At 35.3% G+C, this 24,684-nt stretch overlaps 1 protein-coding gene across 3 annotated transcripts in view; it reads left to right on the top strand.

The window, feature by feature from the left end:
- Positions 1–4,842: 4,842 nt before the first annotated feature.
- Positions 4,843–24,684, top strand: part of LOC111045597 (venom carboxylesterase-6) — a 60,720-nt gene continuing 40,878 nt past the window's right edge. Inside the window, exons 1-6 of one of the 3 annotated variants that reach the window (XM_022331042.2) lie at positions 4,843–5,030; positions 9,673–9,941; positions 13,535–13,705; positions 22,217–22,406; positions 23,331–23,516; positions 24,433–24,632. In XM_022331042.2, coding sequence (XP_022186734.2) covers positions 9,681–9,941; positions 13,535–13,705; positions 22,217–22,406; positions 23,331–23,516; positions 24,433–24,632 — 1,008 coding nt within the window. In that variant the 5' untranslated portion in view covers positions 4,843–5,030; positions 9,673–9,680. Of the gene's footprint in view, positions 5,075–9,556; positions 9,942–13,534; positions 13,706–22,216; positions 22,407–23,330; positions 23,517–24,432; positions 24,633–24,684 lie in introns of all 3 variants that reach the window. The other 2 variants (XM_039428719.1, XM_039428720.1) reach the window with 2 other exon arrangements.

Genomic DNA, 24,684 nt, shown 5'->3' with positions numbered 1-24,684 from the left:
TGACAAAATATATCGCGCCATAAATGACTTTCGAGACTGAGTTATTACAACAAGACTCAGATCGAATACATGATTGGAGTCTGACTCACTGGTACTCAATATACAGAAGTGTAAATACATGATTTTCACAAGGCAGCAGACGCCGGACGTTTTCAGCTACTCAATGCAGGGAAACCAACTTGGAAGATTTTATTTAATGAAGGATTTGGGCATTTTCATTGACTCCACCCTCAATTTCAAGGAGCATGTTAATTATGTTGTTGGAAGCTCTAATGAGATGTTAGGCTTCTTGATAAGAAATGTTAGACATTTCATCACAGATATTGGGCTTATCAAAATGCTGTACTACTCTTTGGTGAGGAGTCGGTTAGTGTACTGTGCTGTGATTTCGAATTCATATCATAATTCTTTTCTAAACTGTGTTGAACGCATACAGAATAGGTTCCTTAGATATTTATCTTACAAAAAACATTATATTTACTGTCCATATGATCAGTCCATGCGTGATCTAAGAAGCACTTTTCAAATAATGTCTTTGAGTAAAAGACGTGACTATTTATCACTAATTGTGCTACATAAAACTCTCAATACTCAGATAGATGTTCCAAATTTTGTTCAATACATGTATTCCTTTGTCCCATTGAACAGACCACGTTTGAACATGTTATTTGCAATAGAAATATCTAGAGCAGTGCAACATACAAACTGTTTCCTTCAACGAACATTGCGCCTGTTTAATCCCGATTCTTGGCCCATTTGGTGATAATTTACGCAAATTTTGTTTTAAATCTATGCAAGCTCTTCAATTTCAACTGTCACATTATTTTGCAGACCTTCAATATATTCTTCCTTTCATTTTTCCCCCCTTCTTTTTTTATCAATTTTTTGGTTTTCTGCAGTAAGTTTTTTTTTCAATTTTTAAAATGTAGTTCTTATTTATAATCAACTTTTTTCTAACCATCTTATCTTCTTTTAAGCAATTTTTTTCTGTTTTCTTAATCAAGTTTATCTTGATTTTTAATATCAAGTCTTATTTCTAAAACAGTTTTTCCTCTAAACAACTATTTTCTGTTTTCTTTATCTAGTTTTGTTTTGCTTTTTGATTTTAAGTTCTTAATAATATTATTTCTGAATCATTTGTGTCATACTTTTTGTGTAAATGAGGTTTGTTTTGGAGTTCAGCTGTAAACCTCTTCGAGTTGTACTTTTTTCATGTAATGTATTCTCAATAAATAAATGAATAAATATTTCTTTCACAAGTATGATAATTATGATGGGTCGCCACCAACATGTCTTCCCGACAGCTAAGCTCCTCGCAGTTTTGATCAAAGTCGTCAGTAAATCCCCTGGCAAAATATACAGTTGCCATAAACTAGTCTCCCCGACATCTAATCCCCTATTTGAAGGGGCTTGGTTGTCGACGATAACCAACTCCTCACATGCTCACGACAATCAAGCTCCCCGACAGCTGATCCCCTATTGAACATTGAAACCAGCTTGAAGATGGCGGGGAAGTAGTACAATCACAGACACTGTTTCACACATTCTATGAATTTGATTATTAGAAGAAAAACTTGTTAATTTTGTCACTTCTATCACTGCAAACATAAAATTAAACTATTTCTCTTTCCCAATCCAACTTACTTGGAAATGTTTCTTATTGAATTTGCAAGCATGAGAGTTTGTACATCTCGCAAGTGATTCCTGTATGTATGTATATAATATAATTATGTAAGTACATAGAGGAGCGGCCTGTCTCATTATGTAGTTTGAACTATCATATATTCAACCTCAATATGAAGTTTGAACTATTGGTTGTTGAAAAATGTGATATTTCATCAAAAAGCATGAATGACTAGGAAAACCAAGCGTGATTTGAGGAAATGCATAGAGTAAGTGCATGAAATAGGGTGATTATAAAAGAACTTTTTAACTCGGAAACACATGAATATTTATTTAAATTACTTACAGGATTGAGAAAGGTGTCATTTTGTTACAAAACACTTCAATTTTGAGGCCTTGGTGTCATTCTAGTTCGATGTGGTGAGGTCCTGTTATAATCTTCCTGTATATGTCAGTTTACTCGCAAAAACACCAGCACTCGGTCACACAGAGCGTGTGAGGAGCTTGGTTGTTGTCACCAAACCAGATGCTGCGTCAATGCACGCTGGCGTCAACTAGTCTCCCTGACAGCTGATCCCCTACTGGTTAAGAGGGGACTGGTTGTCGTTACCGTAGGCAACAACTAAGCTCCTCGAACGCTCACGACAACCAAGCTCCCCGTCAGCTAAGCTCCTCTCTCAGGAGCTCAGTTGATGCCGTTACCTCGAAAGTGATGCCAATCACCTCAAAAGTGATTTTCAAAGAAGCTCAGCTGACGGGGAGCTTAGCTGTTGGGTAGCTTGGTTGGCGCATTCCCAATTATGACAGTATAGGTTCAATGGGGATCCTACTCCAATTGGAAAAACGACTTTCTGACACTTCAAAGCTGTTGTCCCCCATCTCTGATCCGTCATGTAGATACAACTTCATTTCGAATCCAGCTTCATTTTGAATTCAACTACATTTTTTCAAATGGGAACATGATCATGTGATACAATTAATGGCAAAACCCACACATCGATATATAAACTGTTTGAATAATCTCAACATTCGAAGATACTAATCGTGAAATAATATGAACAGGATTTCGGAGGACCTTGATTGAGGGAATGATTATATTACTCACCACTCAATATGCGGCTGCTCCATCATGCTGCAAGTGGGGGCACCCCTTGCTGGTTCCTTGCGTGATGAAGTGGTGGAATGAGAGAATGAATTTACTGAGAAATAAATGAGAGTAACATTTGATTATGAGAGCGAGAGTGAGAGAGGGAGAATTTGCAAGAGGGCATAAATTATTGAAGGTTAACGACCAACGACACTGGAGTACTGTTCCGCACTGAGCTCAGGGAGTGACTGATGACCGGGGGGAGTCGAGCCAGGCAGCTAGCAAGCGATCTGACAATTATGTGACAATGATAAGATAAGCTAAAGATAAGGAAGGATGACCAGAGAGAGAGAGAGAGAGAGAGAGAAGACAAGAGAAGAGTGCGGGTGAGAAGTGATGAAATAAATTCTCAAGTCAGCAATGGCTACTCAATCTACCACTGTGATATGAGAAGTGAGAGTAGGGAGGCGAGATACCTTGAAAGGTGGATGAGAAAACACACAGTGACTCGCTCTAACGCCTTCTACTCTTATGATGTTGACTTTGCCAGGGTAGGTTATGATTATTCAGCCAAGTCGCCATGATAGTGGAGGTGAGTTATCGTCGTGGATAACAACGAGGTCATCTACGAAGAGATTCTGTTGAGGTGTTGTCCATTTAGATTGCTGTTGTAGGATGTGGAGATATTCGGTGTTCCCCCGCGCCATTTGTGCTGGGTGAAGCGCTGGAGTGCCTGCCAACGTCGAAGACGATTTACACAGTCTGGTTTACATAGCCAGGAAGGTCCTTGCCACCAAAGAGAATTTGATGAAAGATTAGATGGTAAGATACCACGTGATGCGACATCAGATGGATTTTCAGAAGAAGTAATGTGTTTCCAAATATTAGGTGGAGTAAGTTCATGTATTTGCGAGACTTGGCTAGGTTACAAAGGTCTGAAGCTTGTAAGGAGGAGTATTTATCCATAACAATGTAACTGATGAGTCAGTCCAGGCTGTACTCGAATGTAGAGTACATGAGGTGTTTAATGAGTTGAGTTCATCAAGTGGCCAAGAAGATGGGCTCCATACAATTCAAGTCGCGGCACTGAGACACGTTTCAGAGGAGAAACCTTGGATTTGGCCAACAAGAGTTTCATGAAAATATCACCGTCAGCATTAATTGAACATGGATATATGCAAGCAGCATAGCCGGTTACACTTGTATCACAAAATCCATGGAGATCTATTTTGATTGCATGAGCTACTTCAGTGTAGCGAGGTAGAGAAACTTCTCTGAGAGAGGATAGAGTGCCAGTGGAACTGAGCCACTTTTGAATAAGATCTTCGGATAATGGGGTATCCCAATCAGATCCATTCATCCATAAAAATTGAAGGCCTTTGCCCAGAGAGTGACAGGTGAGAGCCATTTCATAGAATCAAAAAGCCGAGCTATACAAGAGAGACTACTGCGTCTGTCTCGACTATTCTAGGTATAAATTTGATCAAAATCGTTGAAGCCGTTTTCCGCGAAAATCGCGAAAAACCCTGTTTCTGACACATACATACACACACACACACACACACACACACACACACACACACACACACACACACACACACACACACACACACACACACACACACATACAGACCAATACCCAAAAACCACTTTTTTGGATTCAGGGGACCTTGAAAGGTATAGAAACTTGGATATTTAGGTACCTTTATTTTTTTTCGGAAAGCAATACTTTCCTTACCTATGGTAATAGGGCAAGGAAAGTAAAATGGGAGGGGACAGGAGGATGAGAATAATAGACAAGTCTTCAGTTCAAATAAAAGATGCTAATATTTTTAAGGAGTTTTGTAAGATATTCTATATTCAATAGTAGGCTACTGGAATAATGCTTAGCCAACGATTGTAATAATGGTTATGGTTGTCGGTTTTAGAAATTAACGGTGTTCAATTCCAAAGTTGATAACAAAAATTGAAAGAATCGAAACTGCAAGATACTAGACAGAAAACTGTCCGAATAAGTTCATGGAACACATAAACATAACTTCTAATTTTGAAATACGATCAACAATCATCCACGCTAGAATTGATTTTAACAGAATGTAATAATGTGTGAAAATCAATCTACCAACTTAATGGAAAGCAATAGAAAAAATCCTAATCCCAATCAAATTTAATTATAAAACTGTGCTAAGATATTCCTCGTGCGTGCTTTACTGTTTTCAATCAAATTGGATAGTTTCACACTGAACAGTAGCCTATACAAGAAAGTGTGTTCTTGAATTTATTGTTCATAGTTCTCAAATCTGAATACATCGTAGAGGAGGTATGCGTGGCAAAGCATTTCTTTGGTCTATAGTAATGTTATATGTAGGAGTTTTTTCCCAATACCAAAATCTGTTGTCCAATACTGTTATATTCTTGATTATTTTTATTTTGTTATCATCATTTCAATTCATAATGTGATTGGATGCTTCAATATGTTTGTTCCATGTATAGAACAAGATTCTATAGGATTTCTATAGACAAAGTTTACAGCAAAACCATCTCATAATAAGTGCTATCATCATCATCATCATCATAATCTTACGTGCAAGGATTAGACTATTGCCTGTTCCGAATTTCAAACATGGTTATGAAGAGTTTCATTATGGTTATTTGAGTCAGAATCTATACATTTAAATTTTAAACATATTATAATACAATATCGGGGCACCAAGCTTCGCTCTTTATTTATTTATTGATAAACAGAACTCAATTATCCAAAATGATTGTGGAAGGACTAACAGGCACAGGCCAAAACTGTTTCTTCCCCGAATTTTGATTTATACACTATAAATATTCCAAAAATGATATACCATCTCAAGTCAACAAATCAGATTAATTTGATCGAGTCAATTAAAATTTCTAGATTTCTTGCAAGATAAGGTAAGCCAATTGATTAGGTACACAGCTGATCTCCCACACAGGCACACGCATCTCCTGTTATTGACAGACGACGAAATTATCATCTGTTTTTCCAAGGATGAATTATCCTTTTCATGTCCTTCAGCGAGTTTTCCCAGGGATAAGACCTAGTGCAATCGAATTTTTTTTATCATAAACCTACCACCGTGTGTTCCAAATTTAGTGAAAATCATTCGAGTCGTTTTCGAGATCCGTTGAACATAAATAACCATATAAATATCCAGAATATCGGGGAACCGAGCTTCGCTCTGGAGTACAAAAACATAAAAAATGTATTACGAAAGAAGAAATTATAACTACATTCATTGTTCATACAGAAATGTTCTATCTAATCACAGTAGATTGAGATTAATTCGCAGAAGAATGCCAAAATTCCCCTCACAAAGACCCGGTTGCACTAAAGCCGGTTAAATTCTAATCCTGATTAATTTAACTTGAACCAAATCAGAGAAGACCATTTCAAAAAGATGGATCTACTGGAATTAATCAGGATTGAAAATAACCCGGCTTTTTTGCAACCGGCATTAAGTACCTAAGTATTGATTGAATGCTTACAAAAGTTCAACAGCTGAGTCATAATTCTGACACAGTCCCACACACATTAACTCGCTCACTCACTTCCATCATCAACAGACGACGAAATAATTATTATCAGCTGTTTCTCCAAGGATGAATAATAATTATCCTTTTAATGTCCTTCAGCGAGTTTTCTCAGGGATGAGACCTAGTGCAATTGAATTTTTATATTATAAGCTTACTATAGTCTGGATTTCGTGAGAATCGTTGGAGCCGTTTTCGAGATACGGTGGAATACAAACATATAAACATCGAAACATCTAAACATTTAAACATATAAACAGAAAATGCTTGTCTAATAGTATAGGATATAAAAATATCCAGATAACCAGATTTGAAAATATATACAGAAATTGCTCGCTTAATATAATACTAGGATAGAGTAATATTATTGCGTAAGGCCTCTTACGTGGCCTTCCGTCATTCATTTATTCATGAAATGATTATGAAATAAAATAGGAGACAAGACTCATACCAAAACTTCCTCACTTTCTAAATTGCCAAATTATTGATAGTGAACAAATGTTTTTTTCTTAAATCCAGGATTTCTTTATCATTTCTTTATCAAGACCTCTTATTATAATGATAGAGTGAAAAGTTTATTATCATGCTTCACTTTGTTGAAAATGTCATAAATATTATGAGCATCAATATGATTATTATTATTCAATTACTGGTCCACTCCTTTCGCTGTATACCAACTATTATTATTAGAAATTATTATTACTAATATTATTAATATTAGAAATAAAAGTACCTATCATATTTCTCATTCACTACCGATTGGTAAACCTCTATCCAATTACGTTCCTGTAAATCTCTTATAAGAATTTTCAAATTGCAATCATCAAACTTACGGCTAAGTTTTATTATTTTTTTATTTTTTGGTCTGTTGATATTCCTAATTTCAAATAGCTGAGCGTAATGATCAGAAATGTGAGTAATAATACCAGACACCTTTACATTATTATCATCGATATTGGTTATACAATTGTCTATTGCAGTTTCAGAGGTTTCAGTAATTCTTGTGGCAAAATCAATCTTATAGGTCATATTGAACATTTTCAGCACGTTAATCAACTTATGATCAATAGTATTTTTTTCCGAAACATTGATATTTAAATCACCTACCAATACAACATTTTTAAACTTCCTGCATAATATTTCTAGTAAAATTTCCAACTTATCTAAGAAAGGATCTAAAAAGCAGTGCTGTGGCGTCCTATACAAGCATGCCAAAACAAAGGAGAAATTATTATCAATAGAAAATTCTGAAACACTGCACTCAAACTCTTTTTCCTTAGCGATTAAGTTTATTGCTGGTAGATTTACACTTTTACTTTTGAAATCTCTCTCTTTATTCACAAGAATCATGACTCCACCCCTTACATTATTACATCTACAATATTTAGAGATAATCTTATAATTGGGTATATTCAACAATGCTGATTCACCTTCTGACATCTTATGTTCAGACATAGCTAGAATATCCGGTCTTATCTCTTCCAAATTAATTTTCAACAGATCTAACCGTGATGGCAAATGCTGGACATTTTGATGCATGATTGCAATTTTTCCGTTCTGAAATGTATTAAAGTTGTTCTGTTTAGGTTCGGTAAATTTCGGATTAGCACCCAAAATGGGAGTAGAAGAGTGAGCTAAGTTAACAATTTTATTATTCTGTGTCACTTTCGCAGTAGTGAATAGCAGCAATAATAGTTTACAACACCTTTCATCACCTTCTGCTTAATGAATATTGTCAATTGTTTTGAGAGAAGTCTTTTCCCTTGTCTATTGAGATGTAGGCCATGTCTCGTGAGATGAGCTCTCTGGAGGAAGACGTTGATATCCAAGTAGTGGAGCTTGGCTACGCCATCATAGTTGTGCACCATACGAGAGATGCAGGAGTTGAAATGCTGTATGTTATCATTCCGAGTAGGGGCATCATAACGGCACGGAACACCACACACAACGATGTTGGTATTGATATCGAGGTCGAGTAGAAGAGTCATCCCTTGTAGAAGAGTCAATTGATATGGCTCATACAAATGAGTATCGTTAGTGCCCGCTAAAATGACAATAACGGTAAAATCTATCAATAAGTAAAATCTCGAACAAACTGAAGTCCATCCTGAATAACATTTTTCAGCTTGGCACCAGACTTAGTATAGACAAATATCTCGAATTCGTCATCCAACTGCTGCAAGTACTTGCTTAGCTACTTGCCTTGACTGCAAGACAATACAGTCAATCTCCTTTTCTTCCCAGCGTGACTGGCTTCACTGACTTTCAAGGAGGGTTTTCTAAGTTCTTTTTCAGGTGTAGCAGCTTGATGCACTTGTGCCTTCACTCTTAGTGCTTTCGATGTAGACGTGTATTCGTTACGTTGGGTTGAAGACGATTTTTGCAAGAGACAAAATGTTTTTGAAATCAAATTCTGCACATGAATTGCTGATCAGAAAGCCTAAATTGGAACATATTTAGGGATTACATGAGTGGGGGGAGACACTTCCCCTCGCTCTCTCGCTCCATTTAGCATAATATCAATTGAAAACATCAACAATAGTCGCCCAGAATTCACCTTAGAATTCAATAATTCTACCGATGTTCAGTGATAGTTCGAGAAAGTGATTTTAGATTCGATTGAAAAATCGATTTAGAAATTATATTGGCAGATGCAAAAAATTGGTTGAAAATAGTATGTGAAAATAACGTTATGAATTCCATGACTTTTCACTTTCACATTTTTACGTAAATTTCACGTAGAAGAAACGTTTCCAATTTTGCTTTTACTTTTTTACTCCTCTCCACGTAAAAAATCGTTATTTTGTGCTGACCAGTGAGTATAGAATGTATAGAATTACACTATCACTGGTGCTGACTGGGAAGACTCATACCAAAACTTCCCTACTTTCTAAATTGCTAGATTATTCATAGTGAACAAATAGCTCTTTTAATCCAGGATTTCTTTATCAAGACGTCTTATTACTAGTAGTTCTGTGAACAGTGGACCTCAAGCAGTTTTCTCATTCAAGTATCTGGTGTCACCTGTTCACCGGCTTCTTCAGACATCTGTGTGATGCTTGCAATGAATATTACACATGTCAGCTGATTGATTAAGAATAACTCTACAGTCTGATTAATCCTATCTTCAGAGTAGATGATATATATAGTGATATCTGAGTATGGGGGAATTCCTTTTCTTAATACCGGTACATGAATACATACGCATGAATGAATGATTCTCATCATAATTTATACCATATTTTTTGCCAATTTTAATGTGTCTGCTTCCTTATTTTTTCTCAGGACCTCTCATTATCAATCAATAGAGTTTTTTTTCTAAAAAACTCAATTTCTCAATCTTCCGCTCAACTTTGTTATTTTTCCACCGAACATTGTATTCAAATGAAACTGTATCTCAGATATCGCGATGAAATGCAAATTTCTGTTGGCTTTGGCGTTGGTGTTTTCAAAATGGAGGCCATCTGAGTGCCAGGAGGGAGACGTGAAGACTGAGGAAGAGTGGCTGGCCACCGAAGACCCTGACGACATCCCTCCCCTGGAAGATGTCATAACAATCGAGATGGGCAGGGTGAGGGGCTTCGTCTACAATGACTCCTTCCAGCACACACATCAGTCATTCACTAATATCCCCTATGCTAAAGTACCGGTCGGAGAGCTTCGTTTTGAGGTAATCTATGTGATAAGAATATTTCTGTAATAAATTATTATAGAAAAAGAAATAATTCATTTTCCTAGATATTTTGAGTTCAGAATATTAATAAAAACAATGAACAATCATCATTTCTAGTGAAAACACAAGAATGTATGATAGTCAAGTATCACCGAATTCTATTCAGAGGAAACACAAAATATGTTTCAATAATCTTTTTGTAATAGTTGATAGTTGACTATATTTTTGTGTTCTCATTATGAATAGATTGCTGCATATTACATACACAGCGGCCGTGACCTCCCCGACAGTTTAGAAAACTTTGCATTCCAATAATCTGAATTCAAAAAAATAGTTTCAATAATCATAATCAATTCCATAACAAATATTATTGTATACCAGAATTGATCCATTTGACAATAGTCTTAGTCTGATTATTAGGCACTATACATATGTTTTAGTCTGGTAGAATACTTCGTCTGGGGGAATCTTTCAAGCAATGATTCACAATCACATCATGTACTGAAGACTTGAAAACAAGATGATCTTCTGAATCTTGTATCCCTCACAATATATACCAGACACATCGAGATTCCGTAACTATTTCAGTTAACTGAAATATCAATTGAAATCATGATTCCAAGAAACCTTGCAATATCTGAAAATCAATTTTTCAGTAAACTTGAAAGAAAATGAATTCGATTCAACTCTCTATGATCGAGAGTACCGAATATTACAATTTTCCAAAAACTTGAGGGGTTTAGGGCTGCCATGACCCCTCCTTTATCTCAGATCTTGTTTCATGAATCAGGATTTCATGGGATATATTATTTATATATTACTAGTAGTTCTGTAAACAGTAGACCTCGCTCATGAATACAACTTTCATATTTATGAGAAGGGCCATTATGAAAGTACAGTATAATATTGTGAAGATTTAGTAATGTCATCTATTATTTTTTCCATTGAAAATGCTAGTGACAATGTCTCCACATTCCAGGGACATCGGACTTATAAATTTCTTTCGAAGAAGTACCTTCACATCGTCCCCATATTTACAATATTAACCTATATTACAATTTTTTTTAATAATAGTTAATCATGAGATATTGGTCAACTGACGGAAAATGGAATATGCAGTAGGCAATTTAGACGATAGTGAGACAGAAAATGATTCTAAATAAGATGGGTTTGTTGGTTTCAATGACAGGATGTTGCTAATGATGGTTTTAATGAAAAGTGGTTCCAATGTTATGGCTTGTTATGCTATGCAGAATGTTAAATGCTCACAACTCGGTTTCCGATCTCATACTAAAAGGAAAAACAAAAGCTAATAGTTTTCCAGAAACTATTCGTCTATGAAACAGGGAAATTTCGTGTTGAAAAGGGAAAAAATTGTGCAATCAAGTGAGACGTTTTCCACAATTAATAAATACAGCAAATTTTAGAGGGGCACAAGTTGTATTATAAAAAATGAGAGCCAATTTTTTAATACTGTAAATACAATAAATTATCATTTATTTTGAAAAAATGAAAATTGCTGTATCTTGCAAAATAACGGCGCTAGATACGAAAAAGTAACTTTCTGGAAGTAGGTTGGTATGCGGTTTTTCAAATTACAAAAAAACCGGAGGTCTTATTCATCTCTTTATGGATATTTAATAAATAAAGAGAGAAATATAAAGATACAGAATCCACCTATCTTTTTTATGCGCCTGTCCGAATCCAGACGTTGGCTATCCACCGTGCTCATAGAGAACCAGGCTCTCAAATTCTTCAGCCATGAAATTCCTCTTCTGCCAACACCTCTCCTTCCTATTACTCTTCCTTTCAATAGGCCCTTCACCCATCCCACCTATTGACCTATACCCGTTAACAATCTCCACTGTAACCAGATTAAGTGCAACTGTGAAACTATAAAACATACCAAAACCGTAAAATATCTCGGTGTAATGGTAGACTGCAGTCTGAGGTGGACTGAGCATTTACTCAGGGATAAGAATAATTTATTAGCTCTCCATCACTTGTAGAAAGTATTATTCTCTCAGTGATGTATGCTGTGCCCGGATTAGGTCTTAGGAATGCCTTATTATGCATTAGTAGAAAGGTGAATGATGATTTCTTCCAGGATTAAATCATTTGGAGACGTTTGAAGAGTAGACATTTTCCTACAACCTCTTTTAATTTCAACATTTTCAACTCTATTTTCCCAACAAATTGGAATTATTTAAAATTAGTTACAATCTTTCCAATAAATGGGTAAAGAGTCTTTATTCTTATTTCGTGAATGATGCAGTTGGAAAATCCGAAATTAGGAATTTGGAATTGTAGGGTAGAAACTCCTCATATATATTTGAATTACGACTCTATGGAAAAGTGCTACACTGAAAAGTGACACCCAATTGGGATAATTGAAATAATTGAACTTTACTGTTAATTAACCGCCTCTAAAAGGAAATTAATGCAATTTTAAAACTATGGAATTTTAATTGTGAACAAATAATTCAACTATGAGTTTTAGCTGTCTTGGATTCATTTCTTCATTTAAAAATCACTCCAAACGTGAAATGGCGAAGAATTCTATAAACTATTCAACTCTTTAAAACGAACATAGAACAAACAATGGAAGTGTAGAAACGCATTGTCACTCATAAAATATTCACCATGGAAGCGTAGAAATGCATTGTCGCACTCAGAAAATATTTATAATGTATTCCTGGATGAAGATTCATAGCAAATGCAGCATGTCACTCCTTTGATGTTGCATTGGTTTCCTTTGAGACACGTTTTGCATTTGCAAGGTGATATCAAGTTATGTGGTATTGCCTGCTTTGTCGTCAAAAATGGAAGGATTAATCCGGAATCATCTTTGTAATACTCATAGTTTTCCATATTGTGAATTCATATTAGGAACATTTTCCAGACACTTAATTTAGTTATTCATGAATACAAACATACTTCTCATTGTATTTAATTTCCTTTACATAATTATAAATTTCCAATATAATTGATATATAATTAATTTATAATTTATATGATATTAATTTCAGTTTCTTACTTTCAAATTAAAGTATTTCAATTACTCTTCTGCTTGCTCTATCCAATGCTCATGTATGCGGACTTGACACCTCTCATAAAGTCATTTGCATGCAGCAATGAGTTGTTTCTGTGTGTACTAGGTATTATTTTTTGTGAATTTTTTCTTGAGCTGTTGCTTATTATAATTTCATTGTAGCTTTAGTAGAGAAGTCTATTATATTGTATATGGTACAGTAGCTATTGTAGAGTAAGAAATTCGATGGTTTTTTTAAGGATTAGATGGATCTTTGTAGAGGGATTTTTGTTGTTATATGTTTTTTTGTGGGGAAATTCCAAACCTATGTATTATATTGTTTTCTCTGTCATATAGTGAATGAAAGCTTATAATTGAAAGGAATACACAGTCTACACAGATCAAGATAGAGATTAATTTTCTATTGCAATCACAATACTGAATTAACCACCCTAAATAATTCTAATTGATCAGAACTCTGGTGGTGTTCAACTCTCTCGAATAATTCGTTATGATTCCAGACTTTTGGGTTTAGTGTTTTGTTTGTGTATGGTTCCAGCTTCCACAACTACCCAAACACTGGGACCCTGAGATTCGAGATTGCACCGCCCCCATCTGGAAGGCATCCACACAAAAGCGCTGCATCCAGTACCTCAACTGGAGACCCGTGACCGGCAAAAAGATCATCGGATCAGAGGACTGTCTCTACCTTGACATCATTCGGAACGCGGTGCGTACCTAATTTAAATGAATAGATTGAATTACAATGTAACTTATTAACATTACAGTAGTTGAATAGATTTATAGATTTGCAGATCCATAGATTAATAGAATCATGGATTCATAGATTGAGACTGATTCATAGAATCATAGATTTATGGACTCATAGATTGATAGATTCATAGATTCGTAGATTCGTAGATTCGTAGATTCATAGATTCAGTAAAAACAACATTACAACATCGGAAACAAGATTACTACTTGAAGCTAGGAAACTATTCTCAAATGAAGCACCTTTAATTTCTTGTCTCGGCTGTAACACCATAAGGCTCAGATAAACGTTCTGGTAGATGAATTTCAAATTCATGTTCTGTTATTTTGAAGTTCTACTCCTGCTATAGAGTCTATAAACTGAATGTATGTACGTTCAAACTTTGTAACTCATTTGCTACAAAGTTTGATTCTATAAGGAATTTTTTATTCCACTTTGCGAATGGATAGAATGCAATTATGGATGGATAAATAGTTTTACAAGGTTAATCAACGATACTCAACAGGGACGGTGGTTTGAACGTAGACTGCTTCCCTGAAACTCTCAGGGGTGGGAGGAGTTGAAAAGCTCAAAAAAAATCTTGGTGAAGTCCCAAAAATTACAGGATTATTAAAAAAACTACTACTGATGTAATTGTTTTGTATTGTGGCATAGAAGCTAAATTTTTTGGTGGTGCGTCCATGCCAAGTCCATGCTATTCCAAGGGGGGTATATCTGGCTCTGGGTTGATGGTTTTTTATTTTTCGTTGTTTGATTTTTATTGTGTGTTATTTGAGACGTTGTTTTTCTGTGACGTGTGCTGTTATGCTCCATGTTGAGCCCAAATAAATATTTCTTATGTGATACATTTTTCAACTTATGCAGTGCGCTTCTGCCAGCACTTACCATTAACCTTGATTCTTCCAATCTGCGACGAATAAAAATACAGAAGGGATTCCGATATTATAAGAATAATTCTATTTCATCTCCAATCAGATCCATTACCATTCATCAAATAAGTTTTGTTGAATCATATCAGACGGGATCAAAGATGAAATATACCCGGAATACCTTGCAATCTCTATAATATTAATTTATCACTGGTTGCTACCAATATGAAGACTGGTGACCTTATAATATTGATGATGATTATTGCAGGTTTGATACTTGCCGATTTAAATAATTCATATTATTGAAGGTAAATTTTCGCAAATTATTCTGAGCCAATTTAATATTTGAATGATCATCAATAGCATAATATATATGATAGTCAGGTATAGACAAGAAAATACAGGTCTTTGTTTATGCTGAATAATTTTCTATATTATAATATTGATAATAGCTGCCAATATATCACAATAATAGAATATGCTTTGATAATTATTAATTTCCATACGGTACAATTTAAAATTCTTTAGACTAGAAATATCATCACATCGTCCTTGTACGTCTCTTCCTGATACGTGGTTTATGAGTTCAATTAAAATAATTAAATTCCTTATCTCAGGGTTTATATGTTCAGCAGGCATGGGAAATAGATATAGGCCTAAATACATGGTCTTCTTCACTGAAATATTTTTTTTATTCAATAAGTCCTTAATGATTATGATCTTAATAAAATATATATTAGGTGATTTAAAAATATCAACCCTTAAATCCATGCTTGCAAGCTTATATGATTTTTACCCCATTTTCACTGTAAATATTTTGAGAATAAATACTATTCGTTGATGAATAAATATTTGAAGATGAATGATATCTGAGGCTTCCTTAATGTAGTTTGTAGACTCAATTGAATTCAATTGAAGAAGTTCTAGATGAATAGTTATGTATGTGTAGTCTTAGCCTTCAGTGTGTGGTGGTGGCCCTTAGGTTAGGCCCTATATATCAGCTTGGCTATTCCTATCAGCATCATAATTTGCGACTTTACATTTTCAACTCGCACATAAAATTGTATCACCAAGTTATTTAAACATTTACCAAATAAGTTTAATTTAAACTTTCAACATTAATAGAGCATATATGGCATAAGGCCCAAGAAAAATCTCTACATCAATCGTGTCTCTCTGGTGTCCTCTGGTCGTTCCCTAATAGCATCTCCCTCAATCAAAAAACTTTCACCCAATGGCTACTAATAATTTGCATATTGATTTGCTATTGGTAGAAATTGAATGAAGTGATTCGACATCATATTAAATCTTCTAGAAGTAGTCCTTGTTCCCGTAGGCTAATAGGGCCTACTCCACTGTATTTTTGTTAATAGATAAATACATTTTTATAATGTGTATTATAAACTTAATATACTGGTTTCCTCATATGATATAAATATAATTTAATAAGAATAAGTGGTCATGTGCCTTATTTCAAATAATAACAATTTCGTGCCTATATTTGACGCTATTGGCTGTGTATTTACATAGATGATCTAGACATAAATATAGAGTAGCAGACATGCAATACATTTAAGAATAATTATATATATTTGTGAGTTATAGGTTTTTATAATACATGCAATTTTTCCAATATATGCTCTTGCCAATTTTATAATTCCTCCTACTTCCATTAGTTTTTAAAACAATATATACTAATCAAATATATTCGTTCTGGTGAACAGCAGACAGGCATTCGATTCTTGCCGGCTGACGTCATAAGCTCGTTTGCTAATTGAATGTAAACAAAATTTGTAATGGTGTTTTTGTGCCCAGCCAGCTATAGTCGGAATATACCTTGTGATATCCAGGGGACTGAACTATTTGCCCCTTGTTAGGCAATAACTTGGCATCCTTACCAGCTCAACATGGAGCTTATACAAATATCTGCTCCAATATATTATATTCAGCCACTGCAGCATAGATCTGCAATCCTTACCATCTCTCCTGCTGCTCCAATCTCTTGAGATGTTGTTGAGATAGAGGATACAAGGGATTCCAGTATTGCATAAAACAACCCAGCACAAACTCCAAACCAACCCGCTACTATCCAACAAATTGGTCAGAAATGTTAGATCATAATATAGAGCGGGGTTGAAGATAAGACAACTAGAAATACCCTAGAAATATAGGTAGAAATATAATTTCTATAATCCCTTTTCCTGCTTCAATATAAATATAAGACCTTGCAATAATTCCAATGATTGCAGTAGAATTGACACCTTAACGGAATTTTAGAAATTATTATTTCAGTATTGACACGTACGGTAATCAATAATAATTTCTAAAATTAATCCAATCAATATTATATTATATTTCTGATTTAAAAATAATATTTTACCAAAAGTATCTCCAAGTAAATTACTACAATTAAATTCAATAATAAAATATTGTGTGCTAGCACAGGATTGTGCTGAAAGACAGTATATCTTCTATATCTATGAAAGGCTAAGTCCCGACAGACTGAAATCTGAAATCACACCACAGCCCGAACTACTGAGCCTACAAACTTGAAATTTTGCAGAATTGTTCATAGTAGCCTCAAGACATCCACTAAGGAAGGATTTCCAGAAAACTGCCCCCCTGAGGGAGCTGGGACCACCAAAAATGTTGTACTTTTTAACCACTCATTGCACAGCAAAGTTATTAGGAACTTTTTTGTTCAGCTACGAAAAAAAATTAGATCAATGCAAAAAAATTCCGATCAGGAGCACAGTGTTACGTTTCTTTGGTTGGCAGTAAAAATTTAGAATAAATTTTGAATCACGTAACAAAATAAAGACTAGTTGACTTATTATCTGGTGTGGGAAGGAGACTCATTAATGAACAACATATTCGTAGAGAGAGAGATATGACTTTAATGGACCTGATTTTGTGAACATTACAAAATATATTTCAACTGACTAGAGATATTTTTGACTAGAGATAAGAAAGCCTTGAGAAATCAGGTAAGCCAAGATTAATACAGAGATCTTCAAAATAATAAATTATTTCAGCAAACAAGAAATTTAACAAAATCCAAGGTTGAGAAGTTACTCAAACGGGAACTATTAGGACTCTAGTAAAATTCGAACTGAAACAAAACAAGTTTACAAAACCAACCTGTTCTTCACATTACAGAGAATTAACTTATTAAATCTAATTTATAGTCCCTAGGCGCCTTTCATTATTTTTACCCCAAAGACTTAGATTGTGTCAGGGGTGATTAAACATTTTTAGAAATGCTACATAATCATACCAAACACAGTCTGTATTGGCAAGCCCCTCCACTTTTTGAAACAGTTCATAATCCATTTCATTTTCCCTGTTTACATCTTTTCACGATGAATTATTTTTCATACCTTGTTCCGTTGATCGTACTGGGTATTGTATTGATTTGATACTGACGATTTGTTGCTGTCCCTGTCACGTCCTTCGAGTTCGTAGTATAGAGCCCGTTGTTAGAATCCACTGCCGCCGTCCTTAATGATTCGAGGGTTCCTGGTCGATTGTGAAGGCGGTGGGTCGTCAACTCGTAAACCGCTCTAAGCGGAAATTGTTCAAGAATAAAATCGAGCCATTTTCGTATCTCTCTCTTTCCTAGTTTTACATGAAATTTATTAAAGCATAATAGAAGAAAAAAATAATACTGAAGAATATGTACAATTTGGTCACAACCAATGATCGACTACATATTTTGACTAGAAACCATAATTAGAATAAATTGCAACTAAAAAATCGGGCAGAGATACGCAGATGTTCCCTGGCTCCAAAGTTTTTCCAAGGGACGAGCAACGCCTTAGCGAAATCCCAGATCCAGCTCAATCACGCTTGCCAGTTAATAGACGACAAAAATTAATTCCCCTCATAAGCATACCTCTCTCTCGATAATAAAGTGAGAGAGAAGACAAGTAGATGAGAAGAGTTGATGAGAGATGTGAGTGATTCCTTATATTTGATCCAAATGATTATTCATATTGTAGTAGTCGGGGTCACTGCAATCACAAGTTTTTTGTTCTGTAGCTAATAAATTTCATACGTATTGATTGTCCATAATGTATCCAGTGTCCATAATGGAAGTGATTGTGCTACTCAAAATTAATGGCTTACTGGTTCCTCATAGAATGTGTAGTATTTCTGGTGATTGAGCCTGCCTTTTTTGAGCGTTGACTATTAATAATAAAGCTTCATTCACAACTAGCTTTCCCGGAGAAATTCGAACCGCCAAAGAGTCAATGTATCAGATTTCACACTTGACTCTATTTGGTGAAACAAAAAATTTATCTGACAATCAATATTTTTATTCACATGTCAATAGGGACTTCCTATGTGTTTAGTCATGTGCAGCATTCATTATTCCAAAAACATATTCTTCTCAATCAAGTGGTAGTAAGTAATATCTATCTGTAAAATGTTGAATATTAAAAAAATAGATAGGTTAAATCAGTGTTTCAAAGATGAATTCAATTTTCTCATAGTTGTTGATTGTTAATAGATGGTCCAGGAACTATGCGATGTACTATGGATCACTCATCTTTCATTCCATCTTTCATTTTAGAATGAATAAGCTAAGCTAAATTTCATAGTTGTTGATTGTCAATAGATGGTCCAGGAAGTATGTCATGTACGATGAATCACACAGAATTCCATATTCTCTCTATCTTCCATTTTAGGATGAATATAAGCTAAGCTATAAATTAAAAAAAAATGTAAATCAATCTGCCATTCTTCAGTAATTAATGAATGTAATATGAACAACCCTCTTTAATGAGGTGAATAATTTTTTCTCCAACATTTTCCAGTTTCTCAATGATAGGGGAGTGATAATTATTTGCATAGGTCTTCTAAGGAACCATTATCTACAGCTGGTACCATCAACTACACTTGAACTCCAAACTACCGGTTTAATACCAGTACACAATATATCACAGGGTGACGTGTTTATTACAGCTGGCAACTTAAGATGCTAAATCATATTATCACAATCATGATCTTGAATCATGATCATTTTTCCATTCTTCGGTAGCCGCTCGGCCGATAATTTCGAAAACATAGGTCTGTAAAATGGAACTATTCTGTTCTACAGTCCTATCTATTGCAGTCGCTAACTATATCTATAATAAAGTGAAGAGCTGGCTCATACACATACGGGATAGGAAAATTATGTTTGACGCATCATCACGTCTGAACCACTGGACTAATTAAAATTAACCAGGGATTTTGCATATAGATTCTTAATTAACCAAAGATGGTTATAGGCCTATTTTCAATTCTTCAAAATTTCATTACGTCAAGTTTTCAGTTTGTGAAGTTTTAAAATAGATCCTTGCAGAGCACGGGTTCCTGCTAGAATTATAATAAAAATCTGGTGTGGCACACTCACACCACTTTCCTTTTGGTTATGTGTGTCTCAAGCTTGAGAGTCGAGTTTTTGGAAATCTATAATTTGATATGAAATTGATCAGCTAACGATATCATCTAAAGCTAACGATCCTGTTATCTTTTCCAGTGCAGCAGATGATTGAATAGAATCAACAGTTGCCTTTCTCATTAGGTTTGCATTTCAATAATCAAATTTTCTTGAATTTCGAGCTTATTTTCAATTTGAGGTTTAAATGTAACAAAATATCAATTGCAGAGATTTTTTTAAAGCTCAATCTTTTCCACTTGGAATTTTTTGTTTAAATTGTATCTGAAGCCTAAGCTGGGAAGGGGGGGTGCTTTATGAAGCATTTTCAACTTTACAAGTTGTTACGCAGTTAGCCTATAAACTAAACTTTAGTTTAAAGTGAACTAAACTAAACTTTATTATTCTATTTGGAGGCAAGAAGATGAGTTCGATGTTTTTTGATTGAGTGAATTTGATTAGTTACCTCGTTGCCATTGTAGCAAGACCACCCTTGCAGCCCATTCTTCTAAAAAACGAAAATAAACTTTATTACTCTATAAACTAAATTAAAACAACATAATATATACAACTCACCAAAAGACTTGTCAAAGTAGACCTAACCTCATTTTAATTATGATTACCACACACTAATATAGCACTCCACAATAAAATCATGCCTTTAAATTCACAACCGCAATCACTACAGTTGGATTATTGCTAATTAATCTATGCAAATATTAGCACAAAAGTAGTTGAAAGTATTAACTTCATAATATAATAAAAAATCTGTTGCCAATTCGGATGCAATTCACATTTCACATGATGGCTGGCACTGGCATGTAAACAAAGCTATACTAGCGCTCAGCAGTCTGAGCGAGAACACTGTGAACCAACGTGCAATGGGCCAGCTCAAACTGGCTCAAACTGGCCCGCTTGCTCGGTATAACAATGCATTGCTCCCAAGCCAGTCTAGCGCTGCCGGCTTGCGTTGTCTTGCCAATACGTTCTTATGAGAGCTGGAAGGGCCTGAGTTCTGGGGCCCTTCAATGTGCTATGTAATGATTCGTGGCCATCGTTAAACTTGTACATATTCTACGATGGCCACTGATGCATTTGCATGGTATTTCAACGAGAATTTTTACCAGTTGACAGTTCAAAATTAATTTATATTGTATTTTATTCAATAATAATTAGCGACATAACCTAAAGCATTTTAAAGTGTATTTTACTGTTTCATTTGGGTGGGCCCGGCCCACTTGACTCTTATGGAAGCGCCGCCACTGACACACACACACACACACACACACACACACACACACATACACACACATATAGACCAATACCCAAAAACCACTTTTTTGGACTCAGGGGACCTTGAAACATATAAATATTTAGAAAAATTCGGGTACATTAATTTTTTTCGGAAAGCAACACTTTCCTTACCTATGGTAATAGGGCAAGGAAAGTAAAAAAACAATTAAAATAATAGGCCAGCTGCTTAGGTCAGCTGCTTTCATTTGAGAACCGTTGAGCGAAAGAGATGAGTCACAGAATGAAAAAGGGCTGGCAGACGTATTGGGCTCTCACAAAAATTTTCAAGGGAATCTTCCCCAACGAATTAAAAGAAAAATCGTTGAGGAATTGTGTACCCATGAATTTTGTATGGAGCTCAGACCTGATCACACTCAGATCAACTAGACAGGAGACTGGAGACAATGCAAACAAGGATGGCAAGGAGCTGGGTCTGCACCTGTACCAGAGAATCAGGAACACCGGAATTTTGAGATAGGTCAAGGTGAAGTACCTGCAAAAAGAAACGCACCTAATCAAATAGTGGAGATGGGCCGGCCACGTGTCAAGAATGTCAGCAGAGCGGTTGGCGAAGATCTGCACTGAGTGGATACTGCGTGACCGTACCAGAGGAAGGGGACGTCCAGCTTATCGATGGAGGGGCGAGATGGCACAGTGCATGTGAGGCATGTATTTTTTCTTGTAAAACTAATGAATGGAAAATGAAAATGAAAGAGAGAGAAAAATGGATGAAAATAATCAACAAGTTATAACAAGCTGTATGTAAATAAAATTATAATTTTGCCAACTATCATTTACCTCGTATGAGAGGCTTTTGTTCTGTGAAGAATGTTAATGAAACTTATTTATTTATTTATTTATTGAATGATCAATATGTTTTAGGATATTGAGGTGGAGCATAAGTACCGTGAGTATGCAAACTCTGATGACTCCAAAGAGGCAAACGTTGTCGTCACGTTGAACACGGGAACGTTCATGTACGACATTCCTGTAAGCCGTCAGCTCATGGCACACAACCTTTGCTGTAGCTACACCATTTTCGTATTCGTCCGCTATCGCCTGGGACCCCTCGGTAAGGCTTTGACCACATGGTATACAGTTTGCTGGAAATATCGATATAAGGATCCTCAGATAGACTAAGGTTCTACTAGAAATATTCGATAAGGCTTTAGCTACATTGAATAAGATTTTCAGAACCATAATAAGGCTACAATTTTCTGAATTCTTGAATGAGTAAAGAGAGGAAACTGATATATTATTTCAATTGCTCCTTTATGACCTCACATATCAACTTAATGATAAACTTCCTACTTGCCTCTGCAAGATCCTTATCGACATGAAGGCATACATATTAAATATAAGAGCAATTTGTTCAAAGTCTGTAAGAATGGAAATATTTCAGAAGATTGGTGTTGGATGAATAATAATGTGCAAAAGAAGAGATCTACAAAGAAGTGAACGTTTATATAGAGTAGAATTTATCAGATACCTAAGTCACCATAGTCAGATCTACGTCAAACTATTGTTGGCATGCCTTGTGAATAAACTAAACGATACCCATTCACCCATGCTGACAGTTGGTATAGGGAATCTCATTATAGTGATTATTTGAAGCTCAGTTTATTTGTTTTGTTTCATGTATAATTTTATTCTATGCTTAAGCGACTGCACATTCAACAATACATCATACATCCCAAGTCTGGCATTCAAGGATAATTTAATCTCTTGGCCACAAGGATAATTTTAATGTGTGGATAAGGAAGCTTCCACACGTCTACAGACATCTCCATTCATATGATAAGATTCTCTATTTCCCTTGACACCAGGTGTATTGAGACAGGCTTTCGGATTTATTTACTGTTACGGTTTGTGCCGCCTTTACAGAAATATCTCACAGTCATAATAAAAAAGGAATGATGGAGAACAGGAAGTTGAGAGTCTAAAACAGTAACAATTCACTTCAGATTTTCTTATTTGATTGTTTTGAATTTGGTAGGTTTCATGACAACTAAGGATAACATCATGCCAGCCAACCTGGGGATGCATGATCAGATAGCAGCCCTCAAGTTTGTGCAGAGGAACATAGTCCAATTCCACGGTGATCCTAAAAAGGTGACGTTGGTGGGAGCCTCAGCAGGGGCAGCTAGTGTGCACCTTCACATGTTGTCAAAGCTGTCAGCAGGTACAGCTATTATTGAAATTCCTTCAACGCTACTAAAAAGCACCAACGTCAACATCAACAAACATTGGTACCCTTTGAAAAACTTGTTAATATAAAATAACAAAATAGGGAACAACAAATTGAGTAGCCCTGAAGAAATACGTTTCTAGATCAACAAAAATGTTTACAATCAAAGCCCTGAGTGGGATAAGACTATCAAGCGATACCTGAGCGATACTATCAAGTGTTTGGTACAAACATTAGTTGAAAAATAATACCTTAGTACCCTTTCAAAAACGTTTTTATATAAAATAACAAAATAAAAAACAACAAATCAAGTAGCCCTGAAGATATACGTTTCTGGATCAACAAATGTGTTGCCTCGAAGCCCTGAGTGAGATAATAAGACTACCAAGTGCAACGCTTCAGAGGAGTATGACAACTTCTCAAGTTTCAACAAATTCAAATTCATTTATTTTCCATAGAAATAGTTACAATTTTATAAAATCAATATTATCAATGACAATATGGGACTTCCGGCAAAGATCAACTTTTGTGCCGGTAGTGAGTTCGAACAACTATGATAAACATTATGGTATTATTGAAGGGAATGAAAACAGCTTATCATGAACAACTAAACTGGATAAACTGTGTGACATTTTTCAATTTTGAAAATGTTTATATCAACTTATTGAACGGAATGTGAATAGATTTACTATTTTTTTCCAAATATTCTCTCCCTTCCTAGCTACTACGTATAGTTGAGATAGGGTTGTAATACAGTATAGATTTCAGTGCTTTTTATAATATTCCTTTGTATAATTATTATACAGATAGGAAGGAGGATCCAAATATGTTTCATTGTGTATCTTCCACTCTTATGAGTATTTTGTTGTGAGATAAAAAAATTGATTTGGTTCAATTTGTTGATGCCCAGGTTTGTTTAGCAAAGCAATATCGGTGAGCGGAAGTGCGCTGAACCCGTGGGCAGTTTCCCAGTCATCGGACAAGTTGACCATAGATTATGCAAAGAGACTGAAATGTCCAGTTCCACCCGTGAACAACAAAACTGAGATGAGAGATTGCCTCAAACAGAAACCAGCCATTGAAATCATCCAACAATGGGATCTGGCTTTTGTGAGTTATTGATTCTAGGCAATAAAAATACATGCGTGAGATGTGATTTTCA

The sequence above is a fragment of the Nilaparvata lugens genome, chromosome 5, assembly GCF_014356525.2.
Source record: "Nilaparvata lugens isolate BPH chromosome 5, ASM1435652v1, whole genome shotgun sequence".
In the NCBI taxonomy this organism is placed as follows: domain Eukaryota; kingdom Metazoa; phylum Arthropoda; class Insecta; order Hemiptera; family Delphacidae; genus Nilaparvata; species Nilaparvata lugens.
The sequence above is the reverse complement of the archived record's forward strand: the minus strand, read 5'-3'. Positions and strand labels throughout refer to the sequence as shown.